The 13,417-nt window shown below is 39.7% G+C and overlaps 1 protein-coding gene and 1 long non-coding RNA gene across 53 annotated transcripts in view; one reads left to right on the forward strand and one right to left on the reverse strand.

The window, feature by feature from the left end:
- The window catches only part of LOC310833723, a 117,670-nt gene that overhangs the window by 100,346 nt on the left and 3,907 nt on the right, over positions 1-13,417 (forward strand). The window contains exon 3 of one of the 3 annotated variants that reach the window (XR_014558897.1): positions 6,939-7,031. The exons of the other annotated variants lie outside the window; for them this stretch is intronic. This is a non-coding gene — a long non-coding RNA (uncharacterized lncRNA). Of the gene's footprint in view, positions 1-6,938; positions 7,032-13,417 lie in introns of those variants that run through there. 3 annotated transcript variants of the gene reach the window in all.
- SOX6 (SRY-box transcription factor 6) overlaps positions 1-13,417 on the reverse strand; it is a 451,086-nt gene that overhangs the window by 57,909 nt on the left and 379,760 nt on the right. For all 50 annotated transcript variants that reach the window (XM_083704983.1, XM_083705002.1, XM_083704991.1 and 47 more), the window contains one exon: positions 2,887-3,036. In XM_083704983.1, the coding sequence (XP_083561109.1) occupies positions 2,887-3,036 (150 nt within the window). The remainder of the gene's footprint in view (positions 1-2,886; positions 3,037-13,417) is intronic.

A 13,417-nucleotide genomic window follows, 5' to 3' on the forward strand; every position in this document is an offset into this window, starting at 1 on the left:
ATATTTTAGCAGACAGCACTGAACACTTCAAAGCTTAGAAATATATGAAAGGATACAATAATGCAGTCCATTATCTTATCATTGCCATTCTTCTTGCTGTCAAGTAGAGATTCTGCATGGTACAACTTGTCATATATAATGTATTAAATCGCCCAATGCAACAAATAAGTAACTATTTATAATACTGCACTTACTCTACAGTTTATGTTATTTCTAGGCCATTGCTATATAGGCACCCTCTTTATTTGTAGAAGTCACATAAAATATAGCTTTTTCCTCAGTTAGTCTGAAGGAGACAGTAATATGAGAAAGCTTTGAGGACAATGACATTAAGAACCTATTAAACATATCCTTATCACTGATGTTTTGGGGGGTTGGCTGTGTCTAATAATAATAATAATAATAATAATTATTATTATTATTATTATTATTATTATTATTATTTATATCTAGCCCACCCACCTTGCTGGGTTGCCCCAGCCACTCAGTCCTCAAAGTCCACACATACAAAGATCTCAAGCCCATCATGGATCTCATCCTTGTCCACATGGCTAAAGGAGGTGATGGTGGAATTAAAATCTCAGCTTCCCATGCTGAATGTGGAATTGATAATGTGATGTGAAACAGGTATCCACCATTTCCCAGGACCCTGGCTACTGTCCTGCTGATGCACTATCACATTCACCCAGAACTGTGGGCTCCCTGCAACTGTGTTCAAGGACAGTGTGAAAGTGTTCTCATCTCCCCTTGAAGAACTAGCCTGGAAGTTGTGGTATCTGCTACCTGGTCCTGTGGAATTTGCATCTGTTTCTGTTAAAAATTTACAGTGATAGGGACACAGGATGCTGCCTTATACTGAGTCAGGCCATTGGCCCATCTAATCAGTATTGGCTGTAGCTGTCCAGGGTTTCAGGTGGGGTCATCCCCAGCCTCACCAGGGATAGAGCCTGGGACGTTCTGCAGTCCAACATACTTTGCTTTTTCGAACAAAGGATAAGATCCCACCTCCATTCTATCAACAGAAGCTAGCTAACTGGACTGGCAGCTGAATCCGCTAAGGGTGGAATAATGTCTTCCACTGCACCCGAAGGAAGTTTTGGGGTGCAAGGCTGGTTATGTGGCACACTCAGCTCTGGCCTATAACACCTTGACACTGTTTGGTCACTGCCTGCCTGCTGCTTGCTTGTTACCCATTTAAACGACTATAGCAATGCAATTGTAGTGGCAACAGGATGTGTCAAATCAGCAAAGCAAAGGATGAGTGCCACCTCTGGCACATTGGAAAAAGAAAATGAGGTGAGGCAAGACAGACAGACTGCAGTGGTCAAGAGCAAGCAAGCATTGCTGCTTCAGGAGAACCGGCTCAGGAGGGTAGGAACAGCCAGGAGGTTGCCATCACCATGTCTAGCACCTACTGCCTCACTCTGCTCAATGGTAGGGGTGGCTCTATTCATACAATCCCAACATGTTTGAAATAGCAGTTTCAAATCATAGAAATGAAGGAATGAACGGAACCTGCAGATCATTCAGGCAACTCATCTGCTGTGAACCAGCATCCTCAGTGCCACTCACGCACAGAGGATCCATGCAGCACAGAGCGGCTGCCTTGTTTTCTTTTATGCTGGGAATCATGCAACACAAACAATGGGGAATTCCATTTCTGAATTAAGGCCGGTTATTAGTGTCTGAGGTTAAAGGGGGCATACTGCACTTTCAGCCAATAATATTTTATACTTTTAATTGTATAAGCATATTATTATCTCTGTTTCACTTTGTTAAAAATCTTTTTGCTATATTTCTTAAGGAAGGATGGCTGGTGTGGGAAATAGGCCTAAAGCAAACAAACAAATAATTTCCAGCTGCCTACAGAAAGCTGGAAAGGAGGCAGTTTAGTCATTGCATGCTGCTGCCAAGTATCACACTGCAGCTTCCTAGTTCTCTAAGCAAGTGACAATTAAGTATGCATGAGCTTTTGACAATACATCAAAACCAAATAGAAGCACGCCAAATACCAGCAACAGTGTGCTATCAACAAGGGTCCAATCAATCTGAAGTCATGGCTTTTTTTCTCTCCCAATCAATTGGCAGTGATGGTCTTTCCCCCCCTCCAGCCATCCTCCTTTAATTTTTATTTTTATCTGGGGCTTCTTTAAATGAAACGATCTAATTTGTAAAATAAGAAGGGGAGTGGTTTTGCTTGCCATTTTACATAGTTAAGGCTAGTTCTTGTTAAACCATTTGGCATGACTGCCAGTCTTTTCATGCAATACTAGTAAGATTTACGCAATCACTATCGTATTACACATCACATGTTCCAGATGCGCTGCCCAAGTTATGTCAAACATAGGACTTAACAGAGCAGATACACCCCTGGCTCATACACCTCCTCAATCACAGGGATTTTTCATGCTGCTCATGCCTAGGAATGAAAAAGGTGAATCCACATTGGATTTTCAGTCTCGTCTCATGCATGCTTACTTGAGAACACCAATATAAATATAAAATAAGAAACTCTGGAACTGACGAGTGATAAATTTTAATAGTTGAAAGCAGTGTAGAATATATTTAAAAACTAGGTTATAACTTATCCTGAAATAACAGTATCTCCAGTCACATGAACGGCTGGTGAATCTTGACATTCAAAATAACAGTGAACTGGAAAAGAGTCACAACCAAAGGCCCTTGGCAAGACTGGGGTCTCCAGACTCGCCATATACCTTGTAAACAAGTACATAGCAGCATGATTGTTATATGTGGCGGGCAGAGTTCACAGGGTCAAAAGGTCTGACCCTGGAGAGCTGAAATACCACCAGATTTGCTTGTTTGAAATTATTATATTGCATTGTATCAGTGGGAGTATTCACGAAAGGAAACTTAAAGAAATACCTTAACTTGAGTTATAGGGCTGGTCCCTCTCTTTTCATTTTTCATCCCAGTAGGTGAAAGTGCCCCTGTTGTGTTTGGCGGCTGAGGGGTGGAGGGCATCTTTGCTCCAGGCGAAACCTGCATGCTGGCCAATTGAGCGGCATAGAGTTGCTGCAAAACAAGAATAACTCTTCTCCTTAGGATTATCTGCTTCAGCACTTTATAAACGATAGCTGAAATATTCTGAGGCCCTAGGGGTGTGGTAACAGAGAATCTCCCATTTTCCTGGCAGGCACTGGACAATGTCATTCAAGACTTCTAGGTTAAGGCCTGAATGGCAACTTAATGGAGAAAGTGGTTAGCTGTCTTGAATATAAAGCACATCCCAAAACCCCATCAAATATATTTAAAATTGGAGTGCAAGTAACTATCATGCAATATTATAGTAATCTGCACATATTTCTTTTGTTTAACACCCTGTTGTTTTTCATTGACATGAGGCAGTCAACAGATTTTATATTTTACCTGTAAGTACAATTTACATGTCAAATATATTTTAGTGCTAATTTGAATAGAAGCGTAAATTCCTACTTGTAAAGGTGAGTATAACTCTTCCTAAAACATTATATGGTATTTTCTGAACAAATCTTAGGTAAGTTCAATTTCTCTCTAGCAACCAACCTTAAAACCTCACCTTGAATTAGCAGTAGCAATAGTTCTACCACTATAAACAGGGAAGATCCTATTCCCTCTTTAACAAGTAAATCTGTATAAAATTTGCCTTATTAGTGGAAAAAAACCAGGTGGTTTGTATGTAATTTCGAACATGACTATCATTCAGATGGACAAATAAAAAAAATTACAGTAATCAAAAGCAGACCTTTCAGCACATGTAATTAAATGAAAGCTTAATAAAGAATAATTTGCAAGAGCCAGATGTGCTTATGTCATAATTGTTGCTTTCTTTGGAGCACTTTTTCTAATATAACAAGCCTCCAAAGAAATGAAAGTTACACAATACTGCACATGCTCTATGACTCAGTGGCTAGACAAATGCATGCAGAGTCAGTACTTTAGTTTTTCAACAGAGAAAAAATAATAGTTTTCTGTTTGTCTATAGTACTCAACCCACTGGACTGTGGGGGGAAACCCATTCACATCCAGAGGTATTACTTCCATATATCACCTGAAGGGCAAGACCAACCTATTCCACTCCACTGCTATGTCACACAATCCCCAAACAAACAGGACACAAGCTTTAAGATTCTGCTGAAATTAAATATTTAGGATGAATGCTGTGGTTTTTGCTCCTTTGTTTGAACTCTTGATTTCACAACTCTTCTTTATGTACTGAGTAATTACTTGTTCTGCTGCTGGAGCTGGTATCTTATCAACACCCCCTTGGCTATGGTACATAAACTAACATGCTCATTCTTAGGATCATTCCTTTTAGTGGGCTATTTAATTGTGCACTAGCAGTTGGGAACTGTTGCAGAAGTTTTTGTATATGATAGATGCATTTCCTGTGCAAATTTGATTAGATTATTAAAGCAGAGTGATGACAACAGAACAAAACAACTGGGGAAGAAAAGGAATCTAGGGGTTTTTTTGTTTTTTGTTTTTATTAAGGGTTTTCTTGTTTTACAGAGGTAAGTGTAATGCCTCGTATGTTTGTTAGTTAGCAAGGTCTATCTGAACATTTATACCCCAACTTTCTTCACATAGTTCACATTACTGTATTTGTCCATCAATTTGTCCCATTTCAACTTGGGACTTCTTACCATGTCCCAGGAAACAGACCAGAATCCCCCCCCCCCAATGGTGGGTCCAGTTTCTTCAACTTGTACTCTGCAACAGATAGCCCATTTGGAAGACCTGACATTTTCAAGTCCAGAGACACAGTTAGGATAGACAGAGAAGAGAATGTACACTACCGAGTATTCAATTATCCCTATTCCAGCTCCAGGCAAATTCATTCAAGGATGTCAGCAAGGCAACTGGGACATTCTTAGTCCAAAGGCATTCCTTTTCAGAGGTAATACATCCACAAAGTAAGAAAGTACATCAATCATATTGAGCATAGACACTCCAATGGGTACAAGTCTAGAATAGTACTGTGTGGAGTCTCCACTTAGAAGCAGCTTACATTCATGTGACCCAGTTTTCCTATAACTAACATCAGGCAAACACTGAAGCGCTAAAGCATCCCATAATTTCTCTGACATTTCATAACCTTACCAAAAGGGGTATCTGGCTATTGTATAAAGATGACTCAATTTATATATGCTGCTGCAGTTATTAAAGAATGTGATCATGTTGGCCACTGCCTCTAAACCTAGTTTCAGAGCCTGGAACTGTGTTATAGTGGTACATATTGAAGTTCAGGAGTTTACCATGACAACCTTCATAACCACACTTTAAAGGAGAATTCCAAAAAATTGATTTATTATAACTTTTCCCGCTTACAGGCACTCCCTCTGAAACAGGAGCATACACAATATATGTACTGTGAACAGCCCTGTGATCTTCAGCTGAAGGGTGGTATATACATTTAATAATACATAGTAAAAAATTATTAGGATCAGCTGACAGTCATAGAATAGGATACTAGCAAACAGTGGTGCACAGGTGAGCACACTGGACGTTAGCTGAAATCTTGGTTCGTATCCCTAATTAGCCACAAAGGCTGGTGAGTTCACATGGCTGAAGACTAGCATATCTCACAGGGTTATTATTATGGAAATAAAGTGGGGTACTCGCATCCCGCCCTGAACTCAACTTGCTCCACCAGGTGATATCATTGCTCCTGCCAAAAAAATGTCCTACAACAATACTTCCCTGTGCTTCACCTCCACTATACCACTGCTGAAGTACTGGTCCCAGCTTATTAAATCTAGTTCTGAGAATATTACTTTAACTGCTCATTTAAAAACCTGTAACACATTTAGAAAACCGTTGAAGCCATGGGCAACAGCAGCGCGGCGTATGCTCCAGCTGTGTGGGGCATGGAGAGAGCCCACTGCTCCTGGCTGGGTGTGAAAATGCTGCCTTGGCGGCATCCTGACACGGTGTCACCCAGCTGCGGAGAGGGGTGGCAGTGCTGCTGCTGCCTCTCCTTTCTCTGCCCTGCCCTGGCAGACTTGACTCAGGAGTGGAGCTGCCGGCTGCGGCCTGGCCACTCATCAGGGAGCAAGTGTTGGGCAGCTGGAGGGGGAAGAGCACCCTCTGCATTTTGCCAGCCCCCGCCCGTACAAGAGTGTCTGCTCATCGGGGGGTGAGGCACAGATGCTCTTCACACTCTGCTCACCCCGCCCTTGCGCCAGCAGGGACAGGGAGGGTGCTGCTCTTAAACCTCCACACCCAGTTGTGCAATGGGGATCTCTACAGGGGCACCTGGTTCATGTCTCCCTCCCCACTGTGCACCTGGGGCAGCGGGCCCCCTGCCACCTCCCACGCTATTGCCAGTGATGAGCTGGAAATAAATTTGAATGGGAAACAATAATTTTAAAAACTTGTTTACCCCAAACTTTGGAAAGTGGATACTTTAACAGGAATATTTGAAATGCTAGCTTTGTAGCTCTTGACTAATGACGAAAAAAATAAATAATATATTTTAAATAAAATATTAACAGAGTCCAAAATCATGAATTTTAAGATGCGTTATTCAGTCACCACAGAAATCCATGCATCACAACAGCTCTTTTCAGTCAAGTTATAAATTTAAAATACAGTGGTACCTCGGGTTACATATGCTTCAGGTTACACACTCTGCTAACCCAGAAATATTACCTCAGGTTAAGAACTTTGCTTCAGGATGAGAACAGAAATCGTGCTCTGGCGGTGCGGCAGCAGCAGGAGGCCCCATTAGCTAAAGTGGTGCTTCAGGTTAAGAACAGTTTCAGGTTAAGTACAGACCTCCGGAACGAATTAAGTACTTAACCTGAGGTACCACTGTAGCTCTAAATGTTACTGCCACTTTTTTACGCTGGCTCACAAAAGGATACGGTTGAAGCAATAATGTTTTAAGACTAGTTCAAAACGAAAACATGACTCTGCTTCCTTTGTTGCTCCAGAAACTGAAGCCAAATCAGCTGCATGGAGAATGAAATGGAAGACAGCATCCTAAACCAAACTTGGATCTACTACATTGAGCCAGCAGACATAGGGTACAAGCGATATGCAGAAAAAAATTAAGGTTAAAGCTAAGAAAGTGAGAGAGAAAGGAAATGATTGGACTGAGTTCCATCACTATAGCTGAGGATGGGAAATTTGAATTTAATGTTGATGCTAGTAATGAATGAAAGCCAGGTCAAAGTTCCAATGGTCAGGTACAAGGGGGAATATGGGGTGGGGTGGGGGTGCAAGGGAAGAATCTGAGATACAGAACTCAGAAGAAGAAGTAGCAGAAAAATAAAATGAGAAACTGGGAGATGCTGATCAATATGGTTGACATCAAATCATCAATACGAGGAAAAATAAAAAGCAAGATTTTTCAAATGCAACCAGATTGTAGTTCAAAAAAACAGCAAAAGAGATTCACCATTGCTGCCACCACAGCAGCAATAGTGGGCAATGCAATCCTTGGAGGCCAAATTTGTTGCCCCTGCGGATTCTGCCATCCAAGGTGGTCGCCTCACCTTGCCTTATGGGTGGACCCCTCCCTGCTTGAATGCAACATAGGCTATTCTCATTTTGGCTAACAACCCAATTATGGCAAAGACATTCCTTTTATGATCTTCACTGATAATCATTGCCTAGAGGTTGATGGTGGACACATTGATGAGTTGACTGTTGGAACCTTATACCAATTATCTAACCTTTGCAGTGGCTCCATTTAATCTTCAGGAATAATGTACTTGTTTTGACATATGAATTGCTGTGCATGAGACTTGTACTTATTTCTCCCTCATGTCCTCTGCTGCTATGTCTGAGAAAAGACATATCAAAGTAGCCTTTGCAAAGCCTTTGCATTGGCTTTCATTTTCTACAGTTAAGTCAGTATTTGGGTAGGAGGCCAGGTTCTTTCTATGCTTCATATGTTCTTCAACCAGAATTTCGCTGGACATACTACTACCGTTGATGATACTGGAAATATCAAGAATGTTGTAAGGCCGGGATTAAAACAGTCATTGAACTACTTTCATAAAATAGATGATTTGGACTTGCTTTTTCTGAACTGCAGCAATCCATTGCTAAACTGCTTTTCAAACCAATGGGTGGATCAAAAGCAGTCTGTGATATAGAATCAGGTAGGTATTCATGTTGGTCTGACACAGTAGGAAAATGTGTGTGTGTGTGTGTGTGTGTGTGTGTGTGTGTGTGTAGTCCAGTAGCAACTTAGAGACCAACTACGTTTGTTCTTGGTATGAGCTTTCACACTTCTAAGATGCTACTGGACAATTTTATTATTTGTTATATATATTTCTACTGTGATATAGAATGTTGGTCAGCTATTCAATGGCTCTTCCCATGTGAGCCTGAGCAGCTCTTTTGAGCCTAGTTTTATCAGATGCATAACTGCATCATACTGGTCTCTATACTACTGAACTCTCTGAGAATTAACAGGGCAGAAAGCAGAGTCCACAAAAGCTTAGGTGACTTAAAAGGAAATAGAAGGGATGCCAAGTGAGCCATCAGCAACTTAACCATGTGATAAACCCAGAGGCAACTCCAAAGCTGCTATGCCACTGCCTATGGAATCTGCCAAGGAACCAGATGCTCTTGCTAGAAAAAATATCTTCCATGGCTCGGCATCTGGATCTTTTGAGGAAGAACAGGATAAATTGCATTCACAATTGTATACATGTATTAAAGCACAACACACACTTTTTAAAGTTCATAATTGAATTAAATTACACATTCACTGTTTCAAAATGAATATGATATGAAGTGGGGTGCGAATATGATGTAGCAAGTTTTAGGTTAGGGGGTTTTAAGTACACATTTTCTTTCATTTAACAGCTCATTTGCACAGATGTTACCTGTTACAAATGTGTATATTATAAATGCCAGTGTTTCTATATTGAAAACCATATTGCAACAAAACCACGACCAACTTTTTAGGTCTCAGAAGGATTTTCTTGGCTAAATATAAATATTATCTTAATAAATTGAAAAGTTAATATACCTTTTAAAGAATAGAAATGTTATTGGCCAAACCCCCAGCTCATTAACACATGCCCTACTCAATTAATCTAAAAGACTTAATATCCTGATCGTTTATAGTATTCAACTTTAACTTAGCTCAAATATTAATGAGTGTCATGGAATGAAACTGAATCTGAATAAGGCAGCCTATATACAGAGTGGATGGGAGGCTATTACAGTAGTTAAAATATTTCTAGACTATAGCAAGTAATATTTGCTAAACATGTTAACATTTTAATGGACAGGTTTTCACAGTTAATTTTCTCTCTCCATGCAATGTTATCCAAGGATGAGCTTGCGCTAAGTTCTAATAGATACAGATACTTCTTCTCAGGAGTTCATAGATTCATAGAATCATAGAGTTGGAAGGGACCCTGAGCATCATCTAGTCCAACCCATATACGCAGGGATCAAACCTATAACCTTGGCATTATCAGCACCAGGCTCTAAGCTATCTGGTGGCACCCACTACTGAAATCGGTTTCTTCCCCCTGTACCTTCCCCGTGGAGTTTTCCCCAGACTTGACCCCCCCCCCCCCGCAACCCTCATAAACCCCTTGCACTCAAGAGTTGATTTCCATGTTTCACAGCCCTATCTACCTGCTCTCAACTTTGCCCTCTATAAACATTTTGCCATTATAGCATTTTTAAAAACCCATTTTTAACTAAGTATATTTATTGTATGGAAGGTAGATTTATGGCACAGTTCTATGCCAACCACTTAAAAACTAAGTGTTAGTGGGGGTTTTACTGCCAAGTAAGTGTGCACCGTATTGCAGTCTTAATTCTTTTGCCAGTAATATAGAAAGGAAATGAGGTGGCCCTCACCTTTATAGAGTGGGGGCTATTAAATCTGTATCTTATTCAAGTCAATATGCAATACAAATAGTGTATAATCCTTATTAACATTAAATAATATTAATGGTAACAGTAATTATTAAGGTAACAATCCTTATTCCCAAAGGGTAATTACCTGTCTGACAGTTTTGCTACCATTAGCTGTCTGACAAGTTAGAACAAGCACATTCAGTGGGTCTCTCAGTTATTTCTCATTTTACTAATAATTAACCAATAGTTAAATGGAAGAAAGCATGACTAAATATGTTAAATGCTGTTGCTTCCATTGTTAACATGTTAATCTACAGCCACTTGATGTAAAAATAAGAGTTGTTAAAAGAACTGAACTTGAACTTGCCCATGGAATATTTATATCTCTCTGTAGTTCTTTAATGAGTTATGTCCTTACATTTTTATGTCTATAGTTGGTCAGAGCACTACAAATCAATGTTTCTTTCCATCACTCCTACATTTGACTATAATTTACAGCTCAGCAAGAAGACTCATGAAACAAGTGCCTATTTTACTTTGGCAAACTAATTCTAGCTAATCAAAGCTTTCCAGCAAAACAACTCAGCATGAAACTCTGCAAGGAAAATATGCAGAGAACAAAGCTTTTTGTCAAACAACACATCTCAAGATGTAAACACATATGTCTCTTATAGGAAATTTTATCGCTTCCACATTAATCGGCACACAAAAGGAGTATTCTTGTCGCAGACCTGGTGCAACTGGGGAGCCATCGTCACTGGAAACAAGAGCCTGATTAGGTTCCCACACAGATATGAATAGACTTTCCTTTTTTTAGTGCAATGCCGCTTTTCTTATTTCTTAAGAACAGACTGGCAATTGTAACTGTTCAGAAAAAAAGCTCCAAACAACTCTCCTGAATTGTCTTGGAACTTGGACATTTATTTCTTCATTTCTGGCTTCTTTTGTTGTCACAACCCAATAACATCTATTATCCCATCTGGTTGTCCTCTTCTGGAAAGCCTGAGTTAATCCACAGCTGTAAAGATGAACAAGAACTTAGCAGGCTCCGAGCACACTAAGGTCTCTTATCTGCTAATGAAGTCGGCAGTCTGCGGGACAGATGTTAAAAGGATCTGTAAAATAAGTCAGTGACAAAGATCCTGACCTCTGCTGGGGAATTTTTTTTATTATTCCGGAAAAGGACATAATTGCATGGAAAAGCATTAACAATTAGAGGAACCATATCAGTGCTTTATGGATTCTGATTTCTTGCCTCAGCTTTCAAAAGAAACAGACGGTCAGTTGTTGCTATAGGGAACAGATAATGCACTCTGGTGCAAATATTAGTAGCCACAGATAATTTGTCATGGACTCCAAAGAGATGGTGCAACTGCTTCTCTTTGCTGGCTTCTTGAATGCTGGAGTATCAACAATGTAGTGTTAATTGTTGCAGTATGTGCTAGCGGTATTGAAAAGGCAGTGCTAATTTACAATGCCAGTCATAGTATTTCCGTTTTTTTAAAAAAAAAATAGCATGGTGGGAAACGCAACATTTTCTTTAAATGTTGCTAACAGTTCTTTTAACATTCTTGCATTTAAACATCAAACAATCTCTGACTGTTCCAGGTCTCAAAATTTTGTTTTTTGGATGCTGCCTTTAAAAGAAAACTAAAAAAAAACTATAAAAAAAACTAATAATGATTTCTCTGGCCATTAAAAAAAAAAAAATCACATGAAAAAACAGTTTTTACAAACATGTAAATTCTTTTGCTCCGGACATTAGGCAAAAGTGTGCTACTAAGCCACTTCACCTCTGGAACTGTCTTTTGCTATTCACATTTTTTTGTCCTTCTACCCATGTAATGCGGTCCATTCATAATGTGCAGATATGGGTACGGGCCCCTCCCTTCTACCGTGTCAATTATGACTGGAATGAAGTTGGCATTTTCTGGGAGCACCCATTCATGCAGACGACTGGTTAGCACGATCCCTTTCTTTCATTTTCTTTTCGCAAAATCAGACAAGTCAGATGTCTGCATGGAGCGCCTTCATACAAGTCAGTCACTTCATTATCTAAGCTGGAGAAGGGGAATCAGGACTAAGCCACCTAATGCATAGGTTCACTCATAACTCTGTTCTGTTTCTACATAAATTGTGATTTTTCTTAGATTTTCTCTCAAAATATGCATTTCTGAATGTATTTCATCTCAAAACACAACGGTGGTACAAGCAATAACAACATAAAGATGGGGACTACATAGCTTAAGAAGTGCCTAGTTCAGAGACCAGAGTGCAAGAGTCCAGTGAGCAAAGGACAACAGAGGGATTTTATTTTTATTTTTAAGGATTGGTATAGGATTATCTGTTATTGAATTTGTTTTAATATGACTGAAATGAGCTTCACAGCATGAAAAATATATAGAAACTATTGCCTTGATACAAAGGCCTGCAGATTGTATGATACAAAGAAAAGAAATTATTATTATTATTATTATTATTATTATTATTATTATTATTATTAATAGGACCCTTCGTAACAGATAGCACTTGACAGGGTTACATAGGCAGTCCTGCATAATTGGTTTTCCTCATTCATTTCAGTGGAGGGCAGTTGTTCTTGTACAATGGGTTTTATGTGCCTGGAGCTGACTAAAGTGGGCTTGTGAGTGGAGGAGCATGTATGTGCATCAGGACCTCTGCACCCACAGCCCCTGTAGGGGTGACAAGAAAATCCCCTTTGTGGTTTACATACATAGGGTGCTCTTCAACAGAGGGCTTGACACTTATTTTTCTAAACTGCAACTTTGACATAGTAAATTGAGGGGTATTGTGCTCCCTGAGAACAGCCAAATTACATAGGGCAGATTCAATTATGATGTTTAAATATAACTTCCTTGAATTACCTGTTCACAACCAGTTTACCATAAAATCGAAAGCAAAGCCACAAAAGTACACTTGGATAAACCACAAATAGCTGCCAGCCGCTGCGGCAATTGAAAGAATTTGGCACTTGGCCGTTGCCTCTACATACTAGCATTTGCTTCCCATCTGAAATAAAGCAATTGTTTTATTAGTGTTATTAAATTTCAGCAAATTTCTAAGTATAATGTAACCCATCACCCTATAATGGCATATATTTACCGTAACAGCATCAGAGCTGACAAAAAGTTTACAAAATGGGAATTTACATAAATTTGAAATGAGTGTGTGTGTGTGTGTGAGAGAGAGAGAGAGAGAGAGAGAGAGAGAGAGAGGAGGCAGTTTCTAAGATTTTATCAGCACTCTGAAGAAATCAAAGAACAGAAGCCTTAAAGGGTTACATGGATAGCAGTTAGAGGCATGTAACCTGGAACTGGCTCCACTCCATGTTGTGCTTTACAGAACATAGTAAATGGGCTGCAGCTTTTGCCACATTTGAGAAACTGATCAACCTGCTTCTCACTCAAGAGATTGGGGGTCAGGCAAGGACCCCCCATTCTGAGCAGAGCACACAGGGAAGAAAACATATTCCTTTCAGAGGTCCTTAAATATGTAGGCTTGTCCATTGTTATTTATTTATTTTAAAATATTTCTAGGTCATCTTTATGGACAATAA

The sequence above is a fragment of the Podarcis gaigeae genome, assembly GCF_964106915.1.
Source record: "Podarcis gaigeae genome assembly, chromosome: 1".
Taxonomy (NCBI): Eukaryota; Metazoa; Chordata; class Lepidosauria; order Squamata; family Lacertidae; genus Podarcis; species Podarcis gaigeae.